This window comes from Pseudonaja textilis, chromosome 2 (genome assembly GCF_049901715.1).
Source record: "Pseudonaja textilis isolate UNSWEBS1 chromosome 2, rPseTex1.2, whole genome shotgun sequence".
NCBI lineage: Eukaryota > Metazoa > Chordata > Lepidosauria > Squamata > Elapidae > Pseudonaja > Pseudonaja textilis.
This window is the reverse complement of record NC_141991.1, coordinates 57,642,850-57,655,652: the sequence shown is the minus strand read 5'-3', so window position 1 is coordinate 57,655,652 and position 12,803 is coordinate 57,642,850. Positions and strand designations below refer to the sequence as shown.

The 12,803-nt window shown below is 36.5% G+C and overlaps 1 protein-coding gene and 1 long non-coding RNA gene across 4 annotated transcripts in view; one reads left to right on the top strand and one right to left on the bottom strand.

Moving 5' to 3' along the window:
• Nucleotides 1-12,803, bottom strand: part of SFMBT1 (Scm like with four mbt domains 1) — a 120,030-nt gene that overhangs the window by 14,549 nt on the left and 92,678 nt on the right. For all 3 annotated transcript variants that reach the window (XM_026724736.2, XM_087923987.1, XM_087923986.1), the window contains exons 9-16: nt 12,663-12,764; nt 11,510-11,660; nt 10,715-10,797; nt 8,529-8,655; nt 8,048-8,161; nt 6,579-6,621; nt 4,548-4,612; nt 2,539-2,678 (exon numbers count right to left, since the gene is read on the bottom strand). In XM_026724736.2, coding sequence (XP_026580521.1) covers nt 2,539-2,678; nt 4,548-4,612; nt 6,579-6,621; nt 8,048-8,161; nt 8,529-8,655; nt 10,715-10,797; nt 11,510-11,660; nt 12,663-12,764 — 825 coding nt within the window. The remainder of the gene's footprint in view (nt 1-2,538; nt 2,679-4,547; nt 4,613-6,578; nt 6,622-8,047; nt 8,162-8,528; nt 8,656-10,714; nt 10,798-11,509; nt 11,661-12,662; nt 12,765-12,803) is intronic.
• Nucleotides 1-12,803, top strand: part of LOC148126862 (uncharacterized) — a 116,693-nt gene that overhangs the window by 52,126 nt on the left and 51,764 nt on the right. The window lies entirely within an intron of this gene.

Sequence of the window (12,803 nt, the reverse complement as noted above, 5' to 3'; positions counted from 1 at the left end):
GTGGCTTGATGGGGAAGGATCCTGTAAAATCTCTAGTCAGAGGTGGTATTTGCCAGTTCTCTGAGCTACTCACAATTTCCGCTACCTGTTCTCCAGAACTGGTCAGAACCTGTTGAATACCTCTGTTTCCTGTGGTTAGATGCTAGTTAGTAAAAGAAATGCTTTTCCAGTGGAGAGGAGTTATATAATAGATATAGAATGGTAAACAAGATAGGTAATGGTATATAAGAAGAGCATGAATTCAATTGAAGTCCATACAAAAAGAGGTAATCTGGGGCCAACTTTCTAAAAGAAAGTTTTATGTTTTTATGTTTATGTTTTATGTGTGTGTGTTCAATTAAGAATTAAATAATAAAATCTCGGAGGAAGACTTGATGAGAACAATTATAAACAAGCCAGAGGAAAATATAAATGTGATGATTGAATAGCAGATAAATTAGATAGGAAATATGATTGAATAATGATTAAAGAGAAACAATGTGGAATTTGGTAAACGGAATTTATGTGTTTATATGGAAATGGGATAAATTATAAGTATGTGATATAAAGCAATGTGTTACCTGCCTTGTAAAGATTTACAATGGAAAGAGGTTTTATTTTTTTGATGTTTAATGATGTTTTGTTTTGTTTGTTTGTAAAATCAATAAAACTTGTTTAAAAAAAAGAAAGAAATGCTTTTCCTGCCACTCTGGGTGCCAGTCAGAGAAGTGGAAGCAGATTTGAGTCTGTCAACCCACATCCCCAACAAAAAAAATGAAGGGGAAGGGAATAGCACAGATGGAAAAAAAAAGAGAAAGGAAGGTGGAGCAGGAATGGGAGCAAAGTATAAAGAATCAAAATAAGTGGGAGCATGGAATAAGAGCCATTGGGCAATCACTATGTTTATGTATTAGTCTCCAAGGAGATTAGGGTAGAGGGGAAGCTTTAAAATGTCTAATAATGTATATGTTATATCGCACCCCTGATCTAAAACTATACCATGGCAGTTCATCATAAAGTATTATACAATAGCAATAGCACTTAGACTCATATACCGCTTCACAGTGCTTTACAGCCCCCTTTAAGCAGTTTAGAGTCAGCATATTTCCCCCAAAAACCTGGGTCCTCATTTTACTGACTTCAAGGATGGAAGACTGAGTCAACTTTGAGCCAGTAAAAATCAAACTGCTGGTAGTGGGCAGAATTAACCTGCAATACTGCATTCTAAACACTGCGCCACCATGTCTCTAACTACAGTTGTAATAAAATGAAATTGATACCAATAGGCCCAATCTAATTTCATGGGAGGAGGGGATTCTTCAACCAAACTGCTACCACTGTGAAAGCCTTACGACTAGTTCTAAAATCTAAAAACTGGCAGGAAGTTGCCTCACCTAAGGATTGTGAGATCAGCTAACAACAGCAACCTGCACTCTAGGAACTGTCATTGCTAAGAAATGTGCTTGCGCTTTTTGACCACATTGCTTAGCGACAGAAATTCTGGTCCCAATTGCTGTCATAATTCAAGGACTATTTATATAGTACAGGGAACAATTCTGTTCCTCTGTGGAATAGGAAGAGATCCAGAGTCTAGCTTTTCTTTTTTTAAAGGATACTGTGGAACTCTATTTAATTCACGCATGACTTTCCAGGCATAGCTCTTCAAAGTTTAAAAATCTACATCTTCTTCGATTTTTAAACAAAGAAAAGTCCATAAAAAGCCATGGGAAGGCTCAAAATAACCAAGTAGAGATAGACAGCTACAGCAGAATGAGAAGATCCTTCTTCATAAAAAGCACAGGCAAATGTGAATATGATGATCAAGGAAAGTATCTACAAACCTTGCTGCTGGATTTTGCAGTTTTCTTCACAATTATTATGGGATACTCCTCCAGATAATAGAGATGCAATATAAAGCACAGTGTGTGCAGTATCTTTGATTTATCAGGGAACAAGCCAACTGAAGTCGAAACTGGTCTACATTTCTGATACCAATTCCAGGATCTACATATTTTTAGCCAGATATTTGCCCTGAAATACACTGCTTTGGAGGTTTATCCTTGGCAGTTCTTTCCTCTGTTTAAATTTTATTTCTCTCTGCCTGCTTGCATAATAATAGCAACTTCACTTATGGAGGAAAACAACCAGGATGTTGAAATGAAACTTGCAAACTGAGAGGGAGAGGGAGGGAGGGCAGGAAACAGAATCTTATGAAAAATACAGAGAATATATGCTACCCTTATTATTGAAGCCCAATTCCCAGAACACTTTTAAATATCTTATGAAAAATACAGAGAATTAAGTAATACATGCTACCCTTATTATTGAAGCCCAATTCCCAGAACACTTTTAAATATTACATCTCGCTTTTCTAAATGATTGTATCTGAACTTTTGGTGATGTGGTGTTTTTATTGTTCTGTAAGTGGCCCAGTGTCAGATTGTGGCAATCTTACTGCTGTTCCTATCTTCTAACAAAATCCCAACATTCTTCCCCAAAATAATACCCAAATGTGTATTACAGAGTAGATACATAGCCATGCATTGCTGATGTCCTTACCTCTTTAAGAACAAGGACGCAATTCCCAGGTCCTACAGACTGTGGGAGTTCTGCAATTCTCCCTTTGTTAAGATAAGGTCCTGAGAAGCATCGGTGGTTAAAGTAGATCTTTGGGCAACAGTATTTACCATTTGTTATAACTGGAAAAATAAAATAATTTCTGTATGCAAACACCTACTTAAAACATCCAAAAGATCAATGAATCAACAGAAAATAAAGTAACAGGCAGTTTCCTATATATAATGTACAGTGGTGGTTCTAAACTTTTTTGGCACCAGGGACTGGTTTTGCGAAAGACAATTTTTCCACAGACAGGTGTTGTTGTTTCAGTTTTGCTCATCAACTTCTAAATACTGGTCCTCTTTGAAATACACATTTGGATGTTTGCTGCTACATTTTTCCCACTTGGTTATTTCAACCACTTGGAATGTTAAATAATCCAATAATAGCAATAGCAACAACAATATCACTTAGATTTATATACCACTTCATACTGCTTTACAGCCCTCTCTAAGAGGTTTACAAAGTTAGCATATTGCCCTCAACAATCTGGGTCCTCATTTTACCCACCTCGGAAGGATAGAAGGCTGAGTCAATATTGCCTTCTAACCACTGTGCCACCACAGCTCTTAATCAATGGTGTACTAACCAAATTAATCCTAGGATTGGGAAATGCTCAAAATAAAGAATGTTGCCTTGTCTGAACTGCTGGAGGAAACATATTTGGATGAAAATCTGAACAACTAAAACTTATTTATAAGAAAATTCCTGAAATGTTAGGTGAGGCTTCACACCTTGTAGGTATTGCACTAAACCTGCCAACTTCCTTTTCATATTCCAATTCAATTGCAGAAGCCTTTTCTTAGAAACGATGAAAGCTCAATTCCAACAGATTTTGTAAGTACATTTGGGTTACGTTCGGGACTTAATATAGTTTTCTAGAATGAAAAGTATTGGTGCTTGTTCATTTCAACTGATCTATTACCTTCTTCATCCTTACTTTCGTTTACTATTAACTTTACGCTTTTGCAATAGGATAGTACATGCCTTGGTATTCATAAAATCAGTTTTAGGTAGAATACAAACATGACTGCTATATGGAATCTTATAATGCAGTTATTGTCCACTAAGAATATAGGGGACAGTAACTGTAGTTTTCATATTAATTAGTCATGATGAGGCCAAACGAAAGCTAATAGATGCAAGAAATACCTGATTCATAAAAAAACATTGTTTAATAATCCTGTAACAGATAGTCTCAAAAACAGGATTTTCCAGTGTTATACTGATTTAGGATTAAACAATACTATACTTATAATTACTTTATTGCTCAATACAGCAAAATAAATTAGCAAGCACCTCTGTGATGTGAGATCACTGAAGTTAACTAATCTTATATTATAGCTATCCTTGGGATAATAATTACTTCCCTTAAAGGCATAATGTCACGTGGTTTATAAGTAGCATAGATAAAAATGAGATTATATCGGTGTAGCCCCTCTGCATTAAAAAAAAATACAATTAAATTCCAGAATGAGCACAGCTTCTACTTGTGTAAAGATACTGCCACAAACCATACCTTTTGCAGGCACTGCAAACCGTGCGAATAAGGTTTTAGAGTGTGCCAATAGATTGGTTTATATATTTCAGAAATGGATGTTAATTATTCAACATTCATTCATTAAACAATTTAGCAAACGATTAAATTTCACCATCTGGTACATATGGAATTTTACTCTCAAGTGGTCTTTAGTTTATAGAGTTGCCAGAGTTATCTGTGAAGGAGCGACAGTCCCACATGGTAAAACTAAAATGTTTGAAAATGCATGCAAGAAATGTTTGCTCAGTAAAGCCTCATACCCACCAAATAGTTCAAGAAATCTAAGTCAATGAAAGATCTTTATAATTAATTCAGAGCTATCATTTTCTATAAATATAAATAAAGCATACATAATTAGATACGGTAGGTTGCAGTCTGATTGTCTAACATATAAACATTGCTTTCTTACTAGTGTCAGTTGAGTTCAGTTCCTGGGTCTTTAATCCTTCACTGACGGTCCTTGAAGATAATATCCTGATAAAAAGTAGACGGGGGGGGGGGAAACAGGAATGGGAGATTAAAATTTGAATGTTACAGAGTTTTGTACCATATTGTTTTTTAAAGCAAGTATGATGTAAGACTCAGGCATATTGAGAATTACTTAAAGTATTTATCATCTAAAAGGAAGACAATCCTGCCATATATCAAAGACACATCAGAAGTGGCTACCAGGTTGTTGCAATCTCTAGGAATACCTATAACCCATAAATCCACATTCACACTCAGACAGGAACTTCGAAAGATCAAAGACAGAACATAGAAGGAAGACAGCAATAACATAACATACAGAGTCAGTTGCAACGATTGTAACCAGTTCTACCTTGGGCAGACAGAACAACAGTTAAAAACCAGAATCCATGAATACCAGCTGGCTATCAAACAACATGAGCCAAAGTCCCTGATCGCCCGTCATGCCAATAACAAACAACGCCGGTTTGACTGGGATGAAGCTGAAGTCATTGGCCATGCCAAAACTCATCAGGCATATGAGTTTATTGAAGCCTGGCATTGGTCCATCAACAAACACACTGATTTAGAACCAGTGTACAAACCAGTAAGGAAGCGGACCATCTGAACCACCAATCAATGAAAGTACCGACCACTCCCTCACCAGTTAAATTTCATGCCTCACAGCAACCAGTCCTGTGATTCAACCAGTCATAAGACCAACTGACCACCCAGTTACCTATGTAAACAAAGAAAACACTTTATCCAAAACTCTGCTGAAGATATAACCTAGTTTGGTAACGAAATGTCCAGGAGCCGAGCAGCAAGATCGAAGGACAAAGCTCTGCCTAAAGAGAATCCTATATCTAAAAGAGCTCCTCCACCCTATCCCCAAATTGACAGGAACTCTAGTAAAACCAATTCTGGAGATTCATCATTAACTTGCTATACAGGTGTGGGCATATATGTATTCATGTATGCTCAGTTTCTGGGTTGGAGAGGTTTATTGGTTTTTGTAATTACATACATAAATAAAAATATAAAATGTATTCTTCCCAGAAGATGTACAACAAAACAGGGGCAGGCTCAGGACAATCTCCATTCTCAACCACCAATTAAATGAATTGCCCATAAATGTATCCTGTTCATAACATGAAACCCCACCTACATATAGCAAATATTCTCATTTGCATGTGTGAATCACTCTACTCAGACACATATTTCAAACTTAAACAAGAAGAAAAAGAAAATAATTGAAGATGAAAGTACTGGGAAGGGGAAGGAAAGGGAACAATAAAACTACTGGAACTGAGGCAAGGGGAAATAACAACTTTCAATTTTGAATATTTCATTCAGATGCAATAGAAACCAGAGTTACCTATTATGAGAATGAACCCCAACAACTATTAGATTTAAAAAAAACAGGTAGTCATAATTCTCTTCTTGCCATGTGAATAAATAAATAACTAAATTCAATTTGTATAATCGCCCAATTCAGCAAGTGACACTGGGTACCAAACAAAATTAAAATAAAATTAAAAATAATTAGAACCAACACATTTCTCCATTAAATTAACTATACAGTTGCATATAAAGCTTAATCATTCCTGTTTAAATTGCATTATAGTTCTAGACTAGCCAATAATCATAATTCTCAGACCCAGCTATTCATTGAGGTTGAAGAAAGAAGGGAGGCATGTGTGAAAGCTATGTCATGATGCAAACTCCACTTGTTTTATATATATATAAAAGGGCAGAGTGTGCATCATGACATTGTAATATATATATTGATATCAGTGTGGTTAGAAAAAAATGTGATGGTAGATAAATATATTATAAAAAGTACCACAATGTAAAAACATACAAAAAGGGGACAGAAAGAGGCACTGTTGAAAAAGGGTATCAAAATGCCCAGCTCTAATTACCTATCCTTGCATTTAATATTCTGAAAATCAAGTCATTGTTCATTATAAACATTAAGTTTAATGCTTACTGTTTCTCTGGTTGAACAACTGCAATTTTCTTTTCCTTACTCACTGTAAAACAAAATTAAACATGCTGATTATTAATCTAATAAAACACTGTAAAATATACCCTATGATGACACAAAGCAACTGCAGCTCTTTGCATAATAATCACAATGAATTGTAACCTAGTAACAAAACACCAATATAGAAATGATTATTTTATACTTTTTGATTTACAAATGGACACATCTCTCATTCAGTTCCTAAAAATATTAATTTAAAGTCTTCCATATAATGCACATTTCAGCAAATATCCTCTAAAGCAGGTGTAGGGCTCAGGCCCCAGATGAGTTTAACAGGAGCTTTTAATTTAAAAAACAATGAACTGGAACAAAAAACTTCTTATTGGTAGGGATGGCTTTGGAGCTCATAAGAAATTGAATAGCATGGCCAAGAGGACATGGTGGTGGAGGGGGGGAATTAGCTTTCCAGTTGATAAACATATTTCACAATTTCATGGCATCAGTTTTGCAAGTGCATCAACACATGCTGTCAAAATACCCACAGTGACCTCAGCTCTAAACACTTTCCTTTAGTGTTTCCCCAAAATAAGACCCAACCAGAAAATAAGCCCTAGCCCGATTTTTTAGTATGCTAATGTAAGTTCTACCCCCAAAATAAGCCCCAGTGAAGATCTTCCATCAGCCAGGGGTGGGTGAGTGGCCATGGCCAGCACGTGAGGTGGAGAGGATGTGGGGGCAGACAGTGTACTGCTTGTGCCCACCGGCCCAGTCTTCCAAACAGAGGAGCGGAGGGAGGCAGGTGATTCCGATGTGCAGCAGCAGCAGGAAGAGGCATGGGCGGGGAGGGCAGGTGATCTTATGCCCCATTGCTGCCATGGGCAAGCTGAGAGACAGTGGGACGGAGGCAGTGGGATGGAGGCAGGTGATTCCAATGTAGGAATTCCCTGCGCCTCAGAATCGCCTGCTACCATTAAATCAGGTGTCAATCCATCCCACCATCTCAGCTTGCCCACGTTGCCTCAAAAATAAGCCCTACTGCATCTTTTGCCCCCCAAATAAGACCAGGTCTTATTTTCAAGGAAACATGGCACTAGTTCTCAGGCAATTTTAGAATTAAATAAAATTATTAATTTTATGCCTCCTATGATCTTTACAAGCATGCTTATATATTGCAACCCAATGTGTGTGTCTTTTTATTATGCTTAACAAAAGCATATAAAAATACTTCAAAGTGTATCCACTTGTCTAATAGAGTTATGCACCAGTTTGCTGCAGTGATCAAGTGTTGGCCTAGAAGCTATGAAAGTCAACTAAGTGATTTTGGGTCAGTCACTCTCTCTCAGCCCAACCCACTTCACAGGATTCTTGAAAACAGGAGGAGGATGGAGTATTATGTATGCTTGCCACCTTGAGTAATAAAGTAATAAAATAATAAAAGCGTGATAAAAACATCTAATAAATAATATTCATACCTACTACTCTGCGAGGAGGTCTAAGCTGGTATCCATTAGTTTCACACCAACCAACTGGAAATATATTCATAGATTCCACACTCACTATAAATTCAGGGACTGGAATTTTAGAACCTGCATAATAATAATGATCATAATGTTCTTAAGCACAATTGTCATCACTGCCACCAATATATCACCAGCATCTTACAAGGCTAACCAGTTGTAATACTTTTTATGAACTGGTACATTCTTCATTCCTCCGCACATGTGAACTAGTTCTAACTTTGTCAAGTAGCTCTGTCAGGTTACAAGTATCTTTTTTTAAAGGTGTTTAATTATCAGGAGTGGTAAAAAGAAATAGTTTAAATGCAGCTATTTCAAAACATTTCCTGAAGGAAAACAGTATGACACTCAGGCAAAATACTTTGCAAATGTGATCTGTAGAATGGCAAATCAACTTAAAAACATCTCTCTCTCTCTCCTCTGAAAGACAACTTACTTTCCAACTGTAGCCAGAGATAGGAATCCTTCACCTTTGTAATAGTAGCCACACAGATTTCTTCTGGGTTTTCTAAATTCACAGCCTCAAGTTTCATGTTCTCCTTAAAACCATGCTCAGAATTTAACTAACACAAACAAAACACAAGATACATGCTTATTATATATTTTCAGTGCCTCACATTAAAATACTAATGAAAAATAGTTCAAAATAATTTTAGACACCAACAGAATGATGGTTCATGCTTTGTGAATGTAAAACCTTTTAGAAACACATGAGGTTTCAACTGAACAACCCAAGTAATAACTTATATCTTGAATAAAATGCACAAGGTCTTTGGTTTCAAACTCAGACTTTGCATTACACAAAATTAAATAAGACAAAAAGGATATATGTAGTTGGAAACTTGCTTTATGGCTGAAGGAAGACGTGGTTATCTCAAAACAGCTGAAAAAGTGCTACTCTACCACTTCAACCTAGAAGTATTGATCTACCCAAAATCTGAATGCAAACAATTGCCTGTAATGTTCATTTATAATTACACTTTCCTCCTCCCTTCATGGGACTTCCTGCCTTAAGATAATGCTGTACCTCAATATAGGATGCCTTTCTACAATTTTCAGATGTTAAGAAAATGGCTTTTTCCCTTCATAAATACACATTTATAAGTATACAGCCATTTTTATTCCTACATTAGCTTGTTGGGTTCTCCAAATAAAAAGAAATACCTAAACCGAAAATGCTGAATGCTAAACTGAAGAATTCCAATTAAGCAATCTACCAACCTTTTTAAAAAGGATTATTATGATGGCTGGGTGCACAGTCAGCCAGATATTTAGGTTGGTTTTGGTATGTTTTACCTTTTTATTATGTTGTTACTATAGTAAATCTACATTATATTTCAGGGGTCGCCAACCTTTTGGATCTCAGGGATCACCAAACTCATTATTTTAAATCCTGGGACCACTAATGTGAATTTTGACTGATGTGGCTGGCTGGCATTAGTGGGAGGGAGGAGAGAGAAAGAGAGATCTGATCTAACCTTGGAGGGCTGGTGATGTTCTCTCTCTCTTTCTCCCCCTCTCTCCCTCTCCCTCTTTCACACACACACACATACACACACACACAGATCCCTCACCCCCCCACCTCCTCCAAGGAAGCCCCATTCCTAGCCTGCTTTGAGCTCCATTCCCAGAGGGAGGGGAGGGGGGAAAGAAAAATCCAACCTAACCTCGAGGGCTGGTGATTTTCTTTCTCTTTCTCTCTCCCTCACACCCCCTCACCCCCTCCAAGGCAGCCCAATTCCTAGCCTGCTTTTGAGTTCTGTTCTCAGTCTGCACTCAAGGAAAGCAGCAGAAGTCTTTCTTTCTCTCCCCCCAAAATCTGCCAGAAATGAGTCTTCGCCAGTGCAGCCTCTTGGAGCAGGATGCCTTGTAGGGTCTCAAAGACTCATTTCTGGCAGAGTTTGGGGGAGACAAAGAAAGACTTTTGCTGCTTTCCTTGCATGCAGCCAAAAACAGAAGAAGCGGAAGAAGCAACCCAATGGCCAGGCAAGTTCCCCCCTCTGCCCTTTCCCCCCCTTCCCTCACTATCTCATGATGTTCCTAATGCAAGTGAAGCTTTGTGTTCCCGCAGGCCATGTGGGCGGCACAGCCTTATATTCCCCCGCAGCCTGGATTAATTGCTTTAGGAGGGTGCTTTGGGGGGGCATTTCTCTGTGGATCAGCAAAATATTCTCGCCGTGGCCCACTGGTTGGCGACCTCTGTTATATTTCAATATCATATTTGGGCAATATCAATTGAAGATTGTTAGCTAATTTTGTGAGCTAAATCTTGCTAACTCTAGAAGCAGATTTTTTTTATTTACAAAGGAGCATTCCATCACCACAAATCCTAATTTGCAGCTTAAATTGCATAATTTTATTATATCAACAGCATTTGTAGCCAAAGACACAAAAGGACACTGTTATACAAGCTACACTATAAATTCTGGAAGAACACAATGGATATTAATTGCTACAAGTATACGTTTAGATTTCATAGTCTAAACTATGAAATCACATTCTAAGAACAAAGCAAGGATTTTAATACATGGTTTTATTAGTATGTGCTATGGCTAATGGACTTTAGGAATAAAATATGCATCAGTAAATAAAACCATTCACATTACTTTCTTGAATGCTTACCAGAGGAAAACAGCTTTGGGGAGCAGCTTCAGCTCCGCATTGCTTAAGATAATCTGCCCAGTCAAAGTCTTGACCTGGATAACCTGTAAACAAGAAAACAACAACTTGATTACAGCATTTTAATCATATTCCTTCTTTTAAAAAGTCTGGTTATCTTCTATTTCTTACCCATCTGGCTCTTTAATAATATTGTAAAATATGTCAGATTAAGATGATGATGATGATGACATTCACAGTTCTATGATCCTGAGTTTGGACAATCCTAATCTAATATTCTAATACATCGACTTACAACAATTGAGCTCAAAATTTATGTTGCTAAGTGAGACATTTGTTAAGTGAGTTTTGCCCCATTTTATGACCTTTCTTGCCACAGTTCTTAAGTGAATCTAGCTTCCCTATTGAGTTTCTTGTCAGACGTTCACAAAAGATGATCACATGATCCTGGGATACTGCAACTGTCATAAATATGAATAAGTTGCCAAGCATCCGAATCTTGATCACATGATCACGGAGGCTGAAACTGTTGTAAATGTGAAAAATGGTCATAAGTCACTTTTTTCAATGCCATTGTTAACTTTGAATGGTCACTAAATAAACTGTTGCAAGTTGAGGAGTACCTGTATCACATTGACTTCCTTAACCATGAGTTTAACTATTTAAAAAAATAGTTCCAGACTTTAGAAAATACTTCCCCAAGTCTATACTACAATTGAATTAAAACAAATTTAAATCATGCACAGTTAAATGCATCTAGAAGACTGATATGAATGAAGGTAGATTTCATATACACACCAGGTGGAGGGTTGAGATGTAAGCCATTTTTCAGACTCCACTGTACAGGGAAAAGTCCAGCACTGTTGACATGACAAATAAAAGGCTGACTTGTGGTACAATCTGGTCTCAAATCATCTATTTCTATTAAGAAATATTTATCATCCAATACCTGCAAAACAGAGAAATGACTTAGATGATATAAAATTGAAATCGTATGCAGTTTCACAATCAAGTTTCAAGGCTATATTTGTTGAGATATTTACTGTCTATTTTATGTATTTTTATAGTTTTGTACCTTGCTATGATTTTACTAGGGTTTTAACAAATTGTATTAAATATTAGCTATCTTAAAATAAAAAGTGATATTTGACAAAGTCTTAAGTATAATCCCTTGAACTTCAGATGTCATCAGTGAATATGACAGAAAAACATGGAGAATGTTAGCTTAATTTGAAATTTTAATTAAATTACACCAAGCACAGCTTTCCTTGCTCCTGTTATAATGGGGTGGATGCTAAAATTACTGTTCTCTTATTATTTCAATATCTATTAAGGGAAATCCCATTAGAAATTTTTCCTGAATTTTTATTAATAATATTTTTCATCCAATTGTGCCTAAAATGTTAGGGGCAAAGAAATGTATCATGGCTTATTATTAACTCCAATTTTTGAAAATTAAGAATCCAGCAAGTAGCTGGATAGGATAAAAAAGAACAAATTATTTCAGTATTAATACTGATTCACAACTGCAATTTGTAAATTTTAGCACAATGCAAGAAAAAATGCATATTTGTGTATTTCTGGAACCATATATAATTCCTGTAAAAGATAAATGTCACTGCTTAATTTTAAGCAATAAAGTTCTTAAAGCTGCTTGCGAGTCTAGCTCCTTGCAATTCAATCCCAGATTAAAGGAACTTTCAGTTGCTTATTGATATAGAAACTGAGCTCTGCTTCTTCCATAATATCTTTTCATTTCATGTTCCTTGGAACTGACGCACAGAATTAAAACCAGGTATTTATAAATAATACTGAGACATGTTCTTGCTGCAAATGCCCTATAAAATTAGCTTCCATTCAAAGTGACCTAAATTAGCGTGAGTAAATTACAGGGAGTAGTTTTCTTTGCAACAGAGGAAATTACAGTTAGCAGCAGAGATACTTGTGATACCTTTGTAACTGTAGCAGGTGATATGGCAAAAGGAGCTTTTGGATTAATAGCTTCCAACTTCATGTTTACAGAAAATGCATGAGTTCCAACAGCAGGTTTGTCCTAAAAACGATTAATAAAAACTGTTAGTTTCTATTTCTC